Genomic DNA, 16,537 nt, shown 5'->3' on the forward strand with positions numbered 1-16,537 from the left:
TCGTCCAGACAATGAGGATGTACCTAAGCTTCCCTAAACTGAGCAGGAACCAGCAAGACCTACTCTCAGTACACTCTCTCCAAACCCAGCAGCATGCAGATCCCGCACGACCAACCTATAATGCTTGGAAAAGGTTTGTAATGAAGACCAAGTCGCCACTCTGCAAATCTCCTGTGGCAAAACTGGCATTCTGCTCAAGATGCTGCTTGCGCTCAAGTAGAATGCCCCAAAAATGTTCCTCAGGAATCTATAGACCCTTGCAAATGTATGCCAACGCTATCATTCCTTAATCCATCTTGCAATCAATGCTTTTGGCGCTTTTTCTCACTTATGCTTTTGGAAAGTATTTCAGATTTGTAGTAGAGAGCACCACATCCAACAGCATATGCTACCTTTCAGCTTCATATCAGCACTCTGCATGTTACAAAATGTCTTGTGGTGGCTGCACACTTATACAAATTGGGAGTGCTTGTTTTCCCTACTTGGATGATTGGTTGATTAAGAGCACATCCCAAGGAGGTGTCACAGAATTATTAAACAAAACCATCCAGGTGCTGGAATTGCTAGTTTATCCATTACTTCAATTTCTACCTAAGCCGTTGCATCAATTGGATTTATAGGAGCTCTGCTAGATGCATCTTGGGCAAAAGGCCTCCTCCCAAGATTAACACGTTATTCCCTGTATGTACTTGGATCAGTCCAGACCGTGGGTTGAGCCTCCTGTCCAGCAGATGGAGACAGACTAAAACTGAAAGGGTATCCCATATCAGGACAGAGCCTACTCTGCATCCCTTCAGTATTCGTCTGTCTCCAGCAGATGCAGGCAGCCGAACCTGTGGGTCCCCTTAGCTCCTTATCTTGTTCCTGCCGGAATCTTATTTTTTCTTTCTTGTGGATCAAGCAAGTATTAACTCTGTATAAGTAGTAAAAAAAAAAAGGGATTTCTGTATTTTCTAGGAGACAGTTTTCTATCTCCTCGCTCTGCTAGGGGTCTAAGGGGGCTTTGTCCCTTGAAATATTCAGCCTAGGCTTCCTTTCCCGGTGATCTCAGGGGTGATACTGTGGTCCAGTCACTCCCCCTTGGCTAGCTGTCCATTTAGTTAATCCCCCTCTGCTGCGTATGGGGCTGATGCCCTCTAAAATATCCGGATGCGAGCCAGAGCCATGGTCTCCGCGGTCTCAGCCAGGGGTCTTCTCTGGCTGAGAAATTGGTCTGCGGATTCTTCTTCTGAGGCGCAGTTAGGCATTCTCCCCTTCAAGGGTCAGTTGCTTTTTGGGGAGGACCTAGAGCAGCTTATTAAATCTCTGGGAGAGAATAAAGTTCACAAGCTGCCGGAGGACCGTCCAAAACAGTCTAGGGTGTTCTTTCTCTCTCGCTCTCGCTTCAGAAGTCAATGTAGGTATAATACCAGAGCACGGGGTTCCTTTCCGAGAGACAGTGCTTCCAGATCCCAATCTTGGTCTCATTCCTTTCGTGGTTGGTGACCTTTCTGGGATAATAGCCAACAACACGGCCGCAAAGTCCTCCTCACAATGAAATATGGCTGGCCCATTCCTCCGCTCTAAACTTAGGTGGACGACTGTCCCTGTTTCTCGAGGCATGGGCCAAGATAATGGACCAGTGGGAAAAAGGCTACGTGTTAGAATTTGTTCGAGGTCTCCCGGACCTTCACCTAAGCTCCCCCTGCGAAAATTGGAAGAAATCTGCGGTCGACCAGACCCTGAGCAGACTGCTGAAACTGGGTGCCATAGTTCCAGTTCTGGTGGAGGAACAAGGATCCGGCCAATATTTATTTATTTATTTGGTGCTTTTTTATATTGGCATTAATGACAGTGTCATATCATGTCGGTTTACAGAAAACAGGGGTACAATAACCTTAAAAACATTAACATAGTAAAGAAGTAAGAAAAGTTACAATAAAACGGGGATGATAAAAACTGGGGGAAGAAGAGTACAGAGCATTGTGATGAATCCACAATGAATATTCCATCTACTTCATGGTCCCCAAAAAGGAGAGCTCCTTCCGTCCAATCTTGGACCTCAAGCGTGTCAACCAAGCTCTCAAGGTTCCCCATTTTGGAATGGAAACCCTGAGGACCGTAATAGCGGCGGTTCGCTCAGGGAAATTCCTGGCATCGCTCGACCTGACAGAGGCCTACTTGCACATTCGATTCGCTACGACCATCAGCGATACCTTCGGTTCGAGATACTGGGCCAATATTTCCAGTTTCAAGTGCTCCCATTCGGTCTAGCCACGGCGCCGCACACTTTCACCAAGGTCATGGTGATCGTGGCAGCCGCCCTTCGTCGAGCCGGAGTGCTGGTACATCCCTACCTGGATGATTGGTTCATCTGGGCCAAATCGGAGACTCGTCGTGAGGTGGTGGTCGACAGGGTCCTGACTGTTCTGACCTCCCTGGGGTGGATCATCAACTTTGTCAAGAGCAAGCTTCAGCCTTCCCAGACCCTGGAATTCTTGGGAGCACGATTCGACACTCGAGTCGGCAAAGTCTTCCTCCCAGATTCGAGGGTGCTCAAACTTAGGAACCAAGTGTGCTCGTTTCTCTCTCTTGAGCTGCCCACGGCCTGAGACTATCTTCAGGTTTTGGGCTTCATGGCCTCCACTATCGATCTGGTTCCTTGGGCTTTTGCGCATATGCGTCCGTTACAGAAAGCTTTGCTGTCCCACTGGAAGCTGGTGTCAGAGCAATTTCAGACGCTTCTCCCACTGTCCGAGGCTATCGTCGCCCACCTGCGGAAGGGGTTTCCCTTCAGACGCCGCAGTGGATCATTGTCACGACGGATGCCAGTCTCTCCGGCTGGGGAACTGTGTGCCAGACCCAGTCTACTCAAGGCTACTGGTCTCCAGTCCAGTCTCGCTGGCACATCAACCGATTGGGAGCTCGAGCGGTGCGCCTGGCTCTCAAGGTTTTTCTCCCCCTGCTCCATCGCAAGGCAATACGGATCCTCACGGACAACTCCACAATGGTGGCCTCATCAATTGACAGGGAGGCACCAGGAGTCGCCTAGTAGCTCTGGAAGCCAGCAAGCTCTTCGCTTGAGCGGAGCGTCACCTAGAGTGCCTGGCAGCGTCCCACATTGCGGGGAAAGAGAATGTTCAAGCCGATTTCCTCAGTCGTCAGACATTAGATACCGGCGAGTGGGAGTTAAGAAGCGATTAATCTGATTGTCCGCAGGCAGGATCCCCCACACCTGGATCTGATGGCCACAATGCACAATTTGAAGGCGCCTCGGTTCTTCAGCCGCAGAAGGGAACATTGCACGGAAGGAGTGGATGCGCTGGTCCTCCCCTGGCCTCAAGATGTTCTCCTCTTCGTGTTCCCTCCTTGGCCACTGGTGGGCAAAGTGCTCCAAAGAATCGAGCTCCATCAGGGTCCCGTCATTCTAGTGGCTCCAGAGTGGCCTCACAGACCGTGGTTCGCGGATCTGGTAAACCTAGTGACGGACAGCCCTCTCCGCTTCAGTAACCTATCCCACCTCCTTCGGCAGGGTCCCGTATTTTTCGATCAGGCGGATCGCTTTTGTCTAGTGGCCTGGCTTTTGAACGGCAGAGATTGAGAAAGAAGGGATATAAGGAAGAGGTTATATCCACACTCTTGAGAGCCCAGAAGCGGGCTACCTCTCTCGCTTATGTCCGGGTCTGGAAGGTGTTCGAGAACGCGTGTGCCGTTTCGGGAGTGTCCACCCGTAAAGCTCCGGTTTCTCAGGTCTTTTCTTTCTTACAGAATGGTCTCTCCAAAGGATTGCTGTCAGTTCCTTGCAGGTACAGGTCTCCGCCCTCTTCTCCCTCCTCGGCAACATTGATGGTTACTCGGTGGCGGCTCATCCGGATGTCATTCGCTTCCTCAAAGGGGCCAAACATTTATTTGTCCCTTGTGGAGTCTTAACTTGGTCCTTCGGGTTCTCTGTGAATCTCCCTTCGAGCCTCTACGGAGGGCTACACTTAAAGATCTGACCCTTAAGACTGTGTTCCTGGTCTCCATTTGTTCGGCCAGACGAGTTTCGGAGCTTCAAGCTTTGTCATGCAGGGAACCTTTCCTACGTTTTTCTGATTCAGGAGTCTCTCTCAGGACGGTCCCCTCCTTTTTGCCGAAGGTCGTGTCTTCCTTTCATGTCAATCAGTCAGTAGAACTTCTGGCTTTTTCTTCTGAAGACATCGAGCGGGCATCGGAGAGTGATCTACGCCGCTTGGATGTGAAACGGGTTTTGCTCTGTTATCTCCAGGTGATGAATGAGTTCCGGATCTCAGATCACCTGTTTGTCCTGTGGAGTGGCCCGAATAAGGGAAATGAGGCATCCAAGACCGCTATTGCGTCTGCCTACATCTGTAAGGGCCGATCTGTACCGGAAGGCCTAAAGGCCCACTCCATACGTTCTCAAGCTACTTCTTAGGTGGAGAATCCGGTCTCTCCGCAGGAAATATGCAGGGCAGCTACTTGGAAATCCCTGCATACTTTTGCTCGTCATTACCGCCTACATGTCCAGGCGCCAGTATTTGATTCCTTCGGTCGGCAGGTGCTTCGAGCGGGACTGTCTCGGCCCACCCTGTTTAGGGAAGCTTTGGTACCTCCCACGATCTGGACTGATCCAGGTACGATTAGGGAAAGGAAAATTGGTTCTTACCTGTTAATTTTCGTTCCTGTAGTACCATGGATCAATCCAGACACCCTCCCGTGCTCGATCTGTTTTTGTCCACTCGAAGTTTCCCTTCTTTACAGGTTTTCCGGATACCTGGATTTGTCCTAATTGTGATTAAAAAGGCACCGGAAGCATCTATCAGATGACAATAGGAATTACTTTTTATGCAAGAGCGTTGTTCATACAGAATTCTTTCTTTGGTTCAATTGTTTAGTTTTTCAGTTTTCATATTAACTTGCTTGATCTTTGGGGAGTTATATCTGCTTTGAAAGTACTTTATACTGAAGGGATGCAGGGTAGGCTCTGTCCTGATATGGGATACCCTTTCAGTTTTACTCTGTCTCCATCTGCTGGACAGGAGGCTCAACCCACGGTCTGGACTGATCCGTGGTACTACAGAAACGAAAATTAACAGGTAAGAACCAATTTTCCTATATCCAATGCGGAGAGGATAAGGCATAAGCATGGGACATATCAAGGTTTTTTGTCCCTATGGTTTTGACTGTTTGCATTACTCCTATGGTGTGTCTTCACAGTTAGAGTCCAATGGACCCTAAGTTCTCAGTGTATTTTAGCCACTCAGTGTATCCAGGAGATTATGCGCATTACATAGCTTTTGAGGGACTCTCTAAACTGGTGGCTGATTCATTTCAAATTCCTCTGGTGCATATTGTCCTAACCAAGGGGTAGTTAGATTCCATGTTGCTTATCCCAGAGATATTTTATCTATGTTTGTTTTTTTGGGATGGTTAGTTTTATTATTCTTTTAGTTATTGTATTTAATTTGTACTTGCATTACTTGTCTGTTTTCTGATTGTGAATGTAATTAGTAAATCACCTAGGAATGTTGATAGGCAGTATATAAATTTAATAAATGAAGGCTTTCAAGGGTTTGATAGGTCAACAAAATTGTTCTTCACTAAAATATTCAAGTAGCTATGTTTTACATCAACAAGCAAGGGGAAATAGGAACATACCTCCTGTGGCAGATGTGGCATTGGACCATCTCTCACAGAAAGGTCCTCAGAGCCATATCTAGTGGGTGAGGTGACTTCTGGTGAACAGGCCGAGTAGAGTTCTGGATCCCACCTTGAATGATCCTTAGATATGAGAGAAGCAGAGCAGAGAATACATGTGTTAGTACACCTGTAATGGCTCTATTTATATCTCCTCTGAACAGCAAGGTCCCTGAACTTCTGTTAAGAGAGGCACGCATGGCATCTAGCTTCATATACCTTCACTCTGGATTGGAGTTGGGATCTTTTATAAGCACATCCACCAGTTCCTCTTATTGAAATTCAGAAGGCTTGAGAGAGCCTCATAGCTTTCTTATTGACCAAGACAGGTTTGGTTCCCACTCCTTTGGGAGATGTCTATCAGGGATCTGTTCAGGCTAAGGAATTCCCCAACACTAATCTCTCAGAACCAGGGGCTGCTATGCCACCCCATCATTGGCTATATGACACACTCAGCCTGAATGTTGAATCGGTAGCCCTGCAACCTCTAAATCTGTCTGGTAATATGTATCATATTCTTCTGACTTCCAGTGAGGTTTCCATGAGGAAATCTTACAATTTGGAGGACTCTTGCATTGTGTTGTAAGGGAAAGGTTCTGGGTCCTTTCTCCTGTTGCACACAAAATAACTGCTTGAATACCTTCTATGTCTGAGTCTGCTTTGAAAACCAGCTTATGATTCATCTCTCTGCAATTAGCACTTATCACCACCATGTAGAAGATAAATACATCTCAGTACAGCCTTTAGTTGTCTGTCTTTTCTCGGTATTTATTTATTTCCAAGCATTTGATATTCCGCTTTTTCCCAGACCACTGTATCATGGGACCTCGACATGGTACCTGCCCCTGGACTCTCATGACCTGAAAAATCATATATTTTGGTGGCGATCACTTTGGCACACAGTTGGTGAGCTGTAGACCCTAGTTGCTTATCCACCTTATACAAACCTTTTCACAATATGGTGGTTCTATATGTGCACCCTAAATTTGCCTACATTTGTATCTGCATCCACAAAGTTGAACAGATATAGCCTATCTGGAGCCAGATGAAACCTTCAGGTAATCCACTCAGCGTTTTATTTCATATGACACCAGTAGGAATGGAAATGCCATAACCAAGTGCTTTATTTGTTGAGCTAGCAGATTGTTTCCTTCTCTTTCTTCCGAGAAAGCATGGGGGCAGATGGGGCATGTCAAGGCTCACAATGTGGAGCCATGACGCTGGCGGTAGCCTTCCTGAGATCCATCTCTATGAAGGAGATCTGCAAAGCTGTGATTATGGAGTTCTTGCCATACATTCACATCTCACTACGGTTTTTGACAGGGGCCCCTAATGTGACTAGTTTTAGCCAGTCTGTCCTACAATGTCTTTGAGATGTAGAATGGCCTGTTGAGACAAAAAACACTTACCCATTGGCACTTTTTGAGATTTGAGTTTTTCCCTTTTTAAGTTTGGAGCAGCCTGTAGCTTGGGAGTCACCGTATATGAGGAATGCCATCCTGGTTGTCCTTTGAGAAGATAGCAAGATGTCAGTCCTCAAAAAAAAAAAAAAGTCCCACCTCCCCTTGGAGTTGCCTCTCCACATCTTAGCCTTATCATGGATTGAGGGACTCTGCATGGGATGCAGAGACGTGGCCAGAGCATGTTCAAAGCTTCTAGCCACTTTGATGTAAAAATTCCATGCCAGATTCCTTTTGATATCACCTAAGTGCTGTCTTATCTGTAGCATCAGTTACAGGTAAGTAACTCTTTTCAAATGTGTTTATTAAGGAAATAATTGTCAGTCTAATAAAAGCTTTATTATACCAAGCTGCACAGCAAGGTATATAGATTGCAATTTTCAAAGCCATTTATGTAGGTAAATAGCAATTTATACATGTAAATTGGCTGTCTGAAAATTTCCCCTCTTCAGTGTGTCTAAAAGTACATTGTTTTTTTACTGAAGAAAATTGTAATCATGTAATGATGATTGAAACTCAATAAAGATTAAATTGAAAAAAAAAAGTACATTGGTTCCACAGCCTTCCACTCACACCTGATCTTGATCCTTCTAGTGATGTCACAGCACTCCTGCAGAATCACAGCCATCTCTTACTTCCTTAACCCCTTTACCGATGTCACAGCACAGTACATATGGAACAGAAACTCTTCTATAGTCACAGCATTTTCTTCTTGTTTGATCCATAGTAATGTCAGTGCAGTATATGTAATAGAACTCTAATACAGTCACAGCCTTCAAAGGTTTTATTGTTTTTGTTATAAGAGTACTACTGATGCTATTGGTCGAGCAGCTGCAGATGCCTTGCAGGGACCCATCCATTCTGCTTACAGAGAGGCATTCCAGACCATCGTGCTGCCATCTTTTGAAAAGGGTTGCCAGTCCATGTTCCAACAGATCAACAGCAGCTTCAAGCAAGGGACACAGGAATGTGAGTCTATTTTTTAATCAATCCAAAATCTGAGTGGCCTTTAGAATGATTCCAGTTGGAGGTTGTATTGTCTCCTATATGAATCTGCCAATGTACCTCAGTACTGATCTACAGCAACTCCTACTATTCCAGTACTGAGCCCTCCAGCTGCACTTATGCTCTACATACCTCAATTATGCCTTACTTACCTCAGTCTTGACCAGCATCCCACTGCTGTTCCAGCATTGAGGCCTCCCCACACAACCTTGCCAATGCATTTCAGTCTGGACCTATATTACATACTGCTCTTCCAGAATGGAGACCTTACATGCATACAACTTTGCTTTTGCAGCTCATTCCAGGCTTGCAGAATACCCTGCTATTCCAGTTTTAAAACCCAAATACAGCTCTGCCAATGCACCTTAATCATGAACTGCAGCACCTCTTGCTATTCCAGTACTGAGAGCTGTGTACTACGCTACCAATTCACTTAAATCTCCATGGGTTGTAACACCTAACTGTTCCTTTTCTGAATAGATGTCCAGTTAACATGAATTGTGATGGTTTTATATTTTGACCAAATGTTTGAGAAATTTTTAAGAATTTTCAAAACTCATTCTACTTGAACACTATGCAAGGCATGATTCTAGCTCCCCTAGTGCTAGAGTGTGTGTGAATTTTGCCCTGGTACTGTAGGAGGCTATATAGTGACAGCTCTAATCAGATGCCACAGAAGGCTAGAACTTGCTTTTCTGTTATGCCTTCCAACTGCAAAAACAATCAGGAGAAGATATTGTAAAAGGGGGCTTATTTGGAAGACCAGGCAACCCCCAAGTTAGTATCCCATAAAGCCATGTCTGGTTTATTCAAACAGATATTCAGCAGCTAGAGACACATCTGCAAAACAAGAAGGTGAATGAGCAGGAAGCCCGCGATCCAGTGCTCGGCCAGCTCCAGCATCAGATGGAGACCTTCCAAAGCACAACAGAGCAACTCGCCTCCACAATCACAACTAGCGTGCGTTCTGAGGTGCAGCAACAGCTACATGTAGTCATGGGCAGGTAAAAATCAAAGAAAGAAAGCAGGGCATTCAGAAGTTGGTTACTGACAGATGCCAACAAAACAGCTTAGAAACCATTTCCAGAATGTGCTTCAAAACCACCACCTCTGCCACATATTCATATGGGCCAGAATCAGAAATGCCAGTCACAAAGAATGCATGTAAGAACCTCTTTCAGGAAACCAAGGGATACTAAATAAGAAATCCAGTGTCCTTTGTGTACTGAAAAATGTCAGAAATACATTTGGGGACAATTTTCTTACTACCTGCATAGCTGCAAAGCCTGCAGGTACTTTTTACTCAGGGTCATTGCACCAGTTTTCATCATGAAAGTGCATGCATATTTTTTATTTTGAAAATTGTGTAATTAAAAAGTACCCACAGATTCTTGCATCTGCTTTTTCAGTGAATATTTATTCTGACTAAAACACTTATAGTTTTGAAAATCAAAACTATGCATGTTGTCTTTCATGACCTAACCACACACCGGGATTGCCTCTACATTGCAGGAAAAGTACACACATTTTGAAATTACATGCATACAATTACCTGCATAAAGTATAGACAATTTTCAAAGTCATTTCCCTATGCCCTTATAATAAAGAATAATCCTCACTGACCTCCACTAAATATTTTATCTCTATACTGTTTTCTTTTCTGCCTCAATATGTTTAGAAGCATCCCAGGTTAGGAACACAGAAAAATGAAGACAGAATAAGACCATATGTCGTATCTAGTCGACCATCCACAGCAACTATTCATTTTTACAATCCCTACCTCTCCCTCAGTAACCCTATTTTATTCCATGCTTTTTTTTTAATTTAGATACTGTTCTTGTCTTCACCACCTGATTGGGGACACTGCTCCATGTATCCACTACCCTTAGATTACTCTTGAGTCTATTTTCTTTCAAATTCATCCTATGATCCCTTGTTCTCGATCCCCCTTTCCATAGAAACTTTGGAGGTATTTAAATGTCTTTATCATATCTCCCTTGTCTCGCCTTTCCTCTAGGGTTATATGTGTTTAGATCTTTAGGTCTGTCCCCATATGCTTTACAATGAAAACCACTGATCATTTCAGTAGTCACCCTCTAAACTGACGCCAACCATTTAATATCTTTGGTTATATCTCATGCTGCAAGCCTTTCCTCAAGTTTAAGGTAAAATAGGAGAGAATTGCATGCAAAAACAGTGCTGAGCTATGAGCCAGATATACTGAACAGCTTTCCCCATAGACACAATTTTGGGGAAAACCCTTTAGCATATCTGACCCTAGAAGAGATCTAGGGCTATTCCCACTAGAGACAGGCAACCCAGTTTTGACAGCAAGAGCCAAGCTCGAGAATAGCTCTTAATTGGTCAGTTTAATTAGCACAGAATAAAATTACAAAATTCTAATGAAAATAAAAATACATTTTCTATAAAATTTTAGTGCATCAAATTTTCTCCGTTGACAAGATTATAGATCAAATTTTTAAAATTTGGATGTCAAACTGCAAATGTCTTGATTTTTAACTAAGTGAAGATTAATTTCACTTTTGTCTTGCTCTGATTAGTAGTGGTAGGGTTAATAGAATTCTGGGTTTGTTGACGGAAGAAGAAGCATTTATCTGTCTTTTGCTAGGTAGAGGGTATGGAGGTGAATGAAATGGCTTGAGGATGGCTGGGTTAAGGTAACTTTTGTTTTATATCGTTTAATAGGGATGTGCTTTTGTTTCACCGTTACACGCATACTTCAAAGTACATACATCCATGGTTATGTGTGTAACTCAGATGTGCATACTTTGAAGTATGTGATTGAACAAGTGGCTGCCTAATGCACATCCCTGTTTAATTGATTTTATTGGAATGTAGGGGTTGGTTGGGGATTAATGGTGTGTTTGTTTTTTATATTTTGTTTGAGGATTTTATTGTAAACAACTTGGAAGCTTTATGATGCAGGGTGGCCTATCGAATGTTGTTAAACTTAAACTTTCATATTGTAGCGGGGAATATAATGATAAAGGAAGCCACTTCTAACTATTATTTAAAAATGTAGATTTATTCTGATTATGAAAATTTAGAAAAACTGTCATTGTTTTGGACATCAGATAATGTGTTTAAACTTGATAGAGGAAAAAGGATTAAATGAGCCTTAATACTATAATTAATTACAGTTTACACAATTCATACTGTAAAAGCTTCTCTCATAATATTGATTTAGGGATCTGAAGGGTAAAATAGAGGTAATGCGGAGCAATTCTAAATTCCTGTCTTTCATCTCTGCATTGACACTTACTCTGAATCATTCTGATGGGCTAAATCAGTAGCTTCAGGAATGTAAGTGGAGACAGAGACTGAAAATGCAGAGAGATTGCCTTCCTTCGATTTTCTCTTTGTCTACAATGATACGTTTAATAGTGCTTTTTAAATACCTTAAGAATACAGTTGAGAATGCTTGTCTCTTTTTGACTGAATGTATGTTCAAATTCTTTAACTGTAACTTGCCTCAATCAAACTCAGAGACAAGTTACAAATCATAAAAGGGATTTCATTTACAACAATCCTTATGAATAGCCAGGTTCTACAACATTAACCATATACATTCATGCTATTTTATAGTACTTGGTAACAGTTGTCCATCTGCAATATTTTTGCTATAGTCACCTGTCTACATTTTCTTCTGCTGAAGTCAGCATATTGCCTACTGTTCATATACTCATCATTCCTTATCAGTCTTCAGCATTTCACTGGTCCATTGTCTTGTATTTGAACAAATGCAGAAAATTCAAAGTCTTCAACCCTTTTTGTTATTAAAACAGTCATTTTCAGTGTTAAAGCAGCAAACACAAGAATTAAACAATTATTCCATCATCACTCTACAATATGATCTCCATGTAGGTACAGACATTCTAGAGCTCTCCAGGAAAATCTTTCAGGATGCATGATATTTCTCATGCACTGGTTGACCTTACAGATACTCAAATTTTTTTCTGCAATTATCAGCCAAAGTGCTCTGTGGCTGATTTAAATTATTTGAGCTTTTTATGCCATTTCATACTTCGGTATCCCTTGTTTTCCTAGTAACTTTACTTAGGGATTTTTCTGCTGTTTGGAAGTTTAACCTTTTTGTTATGCCCTTCACTTAATACCATTCTTTTATTTGGGGAAGCATGCTGTGCTTGTGACCCAGTCAGATTTTTCTCTCCTAGTTTGTTATACTCTTAAGATTTCTTTATTTGGTTTTGCCTTCTGTTTTTCTCACAGTTGCCAAAAAGCAAATCAGAAGCTTTGAGGTCCCCAAAATGCTCAAAGATAATGTCCATCAGTGATCATCACATCAATTGCTACAAGCATTTAGGGAAAGTTTACATCATCTCTGAGTATAGTATATGCAAAGGTGTCACCAAGAACAGTTCAGACCTAGAAAAAGGTTCATGCCTACCTGTCTGGCACAAGCAAATTGAAGCAGGCCTCAGATCCCAAAGAAAAGGCCCAGGGAGCTGACCATAATCACATTGGTGGCTGGTCCTCAGTTGCTTTGCTCTAAGGATAGGCTGAAGAGCAGGGACAAATCCTAGTCTGTCATCTCTTCTCTCTTCTATCTCCTCAAGTCATCACAAGGGCTCAAGGGATTCAACTCACTAAGTCAGTGAATGTCAAATCTTGAATAGAAACTTATGCACATTGATGCTTCTTATCAACATACAGTTGCAAGGATTTTGATTGAAATTTCCCACGCTCCAAAGGAGTATGCCCAGAGAACCATCCACACTCCTCCTTCAAGGCGTCTTTATCATCTCCACAAGCAGCATGAATTTCAAGGATATGCAGTTCTCCTCAAGCCCAAGTAAATAAGAATTTACCATGCTGGGTCAGACCAAGTGTCCATCAAGCCCAGCATCCTGTTTCCAACAGAGGCCAAACCAGGCCACAAGAACCTGGCAATTACCCAAACATTAAGAAGATCCCATGCTACTGATGCAATTAATAGCAGTGGCTATTCCCTAAGTAAACTTGATTAATAGCAGTTAATGGACTTCTCCTCCAAAAACTTATCCAAACCTTTTTTGAACCCAGCTACACTAACTGCACTAATCATATCCTCTGGCAACAAATTCCAGAGCTTAATTGTGCATTGACTGAAAAAGAATTTTCTCAGATTAGTCTTAAATGTGCCTCTTGCTAACTTCATGGAATGCCCCCTAGTCCTTCAATTATCCTAAAGTGTAAATAACCGATTCACATCTACTCATTCAAGACCTCTCATGATCTTAAAGACCTCTATCATATCCCCCCTCAGCTGTCTTTTCTCCAAGCTGAACAGCCCTAACCTCTTCAGCCTTTCCTCATAGAGGAGCTGTTCCATCCCCTTTATCATTTTGGTTGCCCTTCTCTGTACCTTCTCCATCGCAACTATATCTTTTGTGAAATGCGGCGACCAGAATTGTACACAGTATTCAAGGTGCGGTCTCACCATGGAGCGAAAAGAGGCATTATGACATTTTCCGTTTTATTAACCATTCCCTTCCTAATAATTCCTAACATTATTTTTGCTTTTTTGACTGCTGCAGCACACTAAGCTGACTATTTTAAAGTATTATCCACTATGATGCCTAGATCTTTTTCCTGGGTGGTAGCTCCTAATATGGAACCTAACATCGTGTAACTGCAGCAAGGGTTATTTTTCCCTATATGCAACACCTTGCACTTGTCCACATTAAATTTAATGTGCCATTTGAATGCCCAATCTTCCAGTCTCGCAAGGTCCTCCTGTAATGTTATCACAATCCACTTGTGATTTAACTACTCTGAATAATTTTGTATTGTCCACAAATTTGATAACCTCACTCGTTTTATTCCTTTCCAGATCATTTAAATATATATATATAGTATTGAAAAGTACAGATCCCTGAGGCACTTCACTGTTTACCCTTTTCAACTGAGAAAATTAACCATTTAATCCTACTCTCTGTTTCCTGTCTTTTAACCAGTTTGTAATCCATGCAAGGACATCGCCTCCTAACCCATGACTTTTTAGTTTTCTTGGAAGCATCTCATGACGGACTTTGTCAAACGCCTTCTGAAAATCCAAATATACTATATCTACCAGTTCACCTTTTTTCACATGTTTATTAACCCCAGTCTTGTTATTGGTGAGATTCAGGATGGAAATAGATAAGTCAGTTTCTTGTTTCAACAATTCTCAGGTGTTGGAAACTTCACTAATGAATGTTTGTGATCTACCTCCGTTGTTTAAACCATGAGTGCCAGATGCATCAAAATTGACATTGACTTTGCACCTCACACAGATGTTGTTAATGACCATATTAAAAGTAGAGTAATTGTGAGGAGTTGCACTGGTGACCATATCATCCTCAAACCTTGTTGATTCACTGTTAGATCAAGGCGTTCAGCATTCTGTTCCCAAGCCTGCCTGTCCTCCGGCCACTTCTCAACCATTGGAGGTTTTGGCATTAGAATCTGAAGGTTCTGAACTTTTCTTGTTTTACAAGAGTAGTGCTGGAGAGAACTACTCTCCAGACCTCCCCCTCAATGCATTTTCCACAACCAGCAGGAAACCAATTCCCAGATCTTGTTAGTGTGGCTAAAGCCACCCCATATAATTTGAAGATCTCACGAGAGCCCAGGACACTTTTGATTGATTTCCTGAAATACCTTGTTAAACTAAAGGCGTTATTGACAGTACCTTTGCATGGTCTCTTCCAAGAAACTCAGATGAGAATGTGGGGCACCCACGATTGTGGTTTCATATTTATTTATTTATTTATTTATTTAACGTTTCTTTTATACCGATGACCGTTCGCACATCGCATCGGTTTACAGTGAGCACAAAACCATTGGGCAAGGCCCTTACATAAAACAGATAATATATTGAACTAGGTAACATATAATTAAACTTTGGGAGGAGCCCTTACATCAAAACTATTTACATCAAAACTATGTACAAAAATTAGTGCACAGTACCAAATCGACAGGCATAAAGGCATTCATATCAGGGTATCAGAGTAAATTCGGAGGGGGGATTTATGTAATAGGGGGTGTGGTGGAGTAAGCTTGCTGGAAGAGCCAGGTTTTAAGTTTCTTTTTGAACGCGGGGATATATTAGCATTAAGGCAGACACAAAGTGTACTCCAAGATTTGTCAGGATCCAACTTCCTCACCAGAGTATGGTGGCCAAATGTACTCTCAAGCAGACCAAGAAGCTGAAGATGTTCATATCTGCAACGCCATGGGTCTAAGACTTTGGACCTCATTGAGATGCATCAATTTCAGAATAAGCTTTCTTTCCACATAGTGAACTACCAAATCTACATGGTCAAATACTTAAGCACCCTTTGGGAAGAACTGCAAAAAAAAAAAAAAAAATCATCCAGTTACAATTATGATAGTTACTTGTTCCTTGTTGCTCTGTCTCTCTTTTGATTCTGCCACCTGTTCACCTCCCAAACTGTCCTAATTGTTACGTTACAGTTACTAAATTTGTTTATTGTAATTTCCCTTTATATTTCAACTGTTCCCTGTAAACAGATGTGATGTGTAAACGATTGTCGGTATATAAAAATGTTAATTAAAAATAAATAAATAAGTTTTTCCCTCAGGAGAGAGAGGAAGGATTTCGTCTGAACCACCATCGAAGAAAGCCCGTCCAGAAAAGACACCGTCCCTATCTGGTTCAGGGTCACGAGGCAACCTTCACTGGGACCGGTGATAGGAGCTGCGATTCCACCTCCAAAGGTGGTCCCGGCTACGCCTCTGCCTCCTCCTCCTCCTCCGGCATCGGGGCTCCATGCCCCAGGTTTCCGGGAGGAAATGGATCAGATGGTTCAGGAGGCCATCGGCAAAGCGATGCAAGGCTACAAAGTTCCATCGCCGATGCCTGAACCGGTAGCTGATCCCATTCCAGTAGCGCTAGCATCGTTACGAGAATGGAAGCGCTGATCGTTGCTTTTCCTCCGAGGAATCCGACGACTTGAGTGGACCCGGTGCCTTCCTCTGATTCCTCTTTCATTGGCAGACGAAGGTGAAACACAGTTCCTTCCGCCATTGGGAGCGCTTCCGATGCCTAGATCTGTTTCACTGATTGCATCTTTGTTTCCATCAGTGCCACCATCCCATCCATTGATGCCCTCTGTGCCACCATCGGTGCCACTGGTGACACTATCGATGCCTTCAGTGCCTCGCCCGGGACCTTCAGGTATACCAATTTTTCGTCCCTCCAAAGACGCTAGGGGTGCTGGAGATGATTCCTACGATACCTGGACTGACTATTCATCCCAGGATACCAATGACTTGCCATCGCCACCCTCTCCTGCTGAAAGCAGGAAGCATTCTCCGCCAGAGGAGTTGTCCTTCATTAATTTTGTGAAGGAAATGGCTGACGTTGTTCC

At 42.9% G+C, this 16,537-nt stretch overlaps 1 protein-coding gene across 2 annotated transcripts in view; it reads left to right on the top strand.

The window, feature by feature from the left end:
• EDC4 (enhancer of mRNA decapping 4) overlaps positions 1 to 16,537 on the top strand; it is a 324,468-nt gene that overhangs the window by 263,619 nt on the left and 44,312 nt on the right. For both annotated transcript variants that reach the window (XM_029608825.1, XM_029608824.1), the window contains exons 25-26: positions 7,940 to 8,105; positions 8,959 to 9,145. In XM_029608825.1, the coding sequence (XP_029464685.1) occupies positions 7,940 to 8,105; positions 8,959 to 9,145 (353 nt within the window). The remainder of the gene's footprint in view (positions 1 to 7,939; positions 8,106 to 8,958; positions 9,146 to 16,537) is intronic.

Source organism: Rhinatrema bivittatum, chromosome 7 (genome assembly GCF_901001135.1).
Source record: "Rhinatrema bivittatum chromosome 7, aRhiBiv1.1, whole genome shotgun sequence".
NCBI lineage: Eukaryota > Metazoa > Chordata > Amphibia > Gymnophiona > Rhinatrematidae > Rhinatrema > Rhinatrema bivittatum.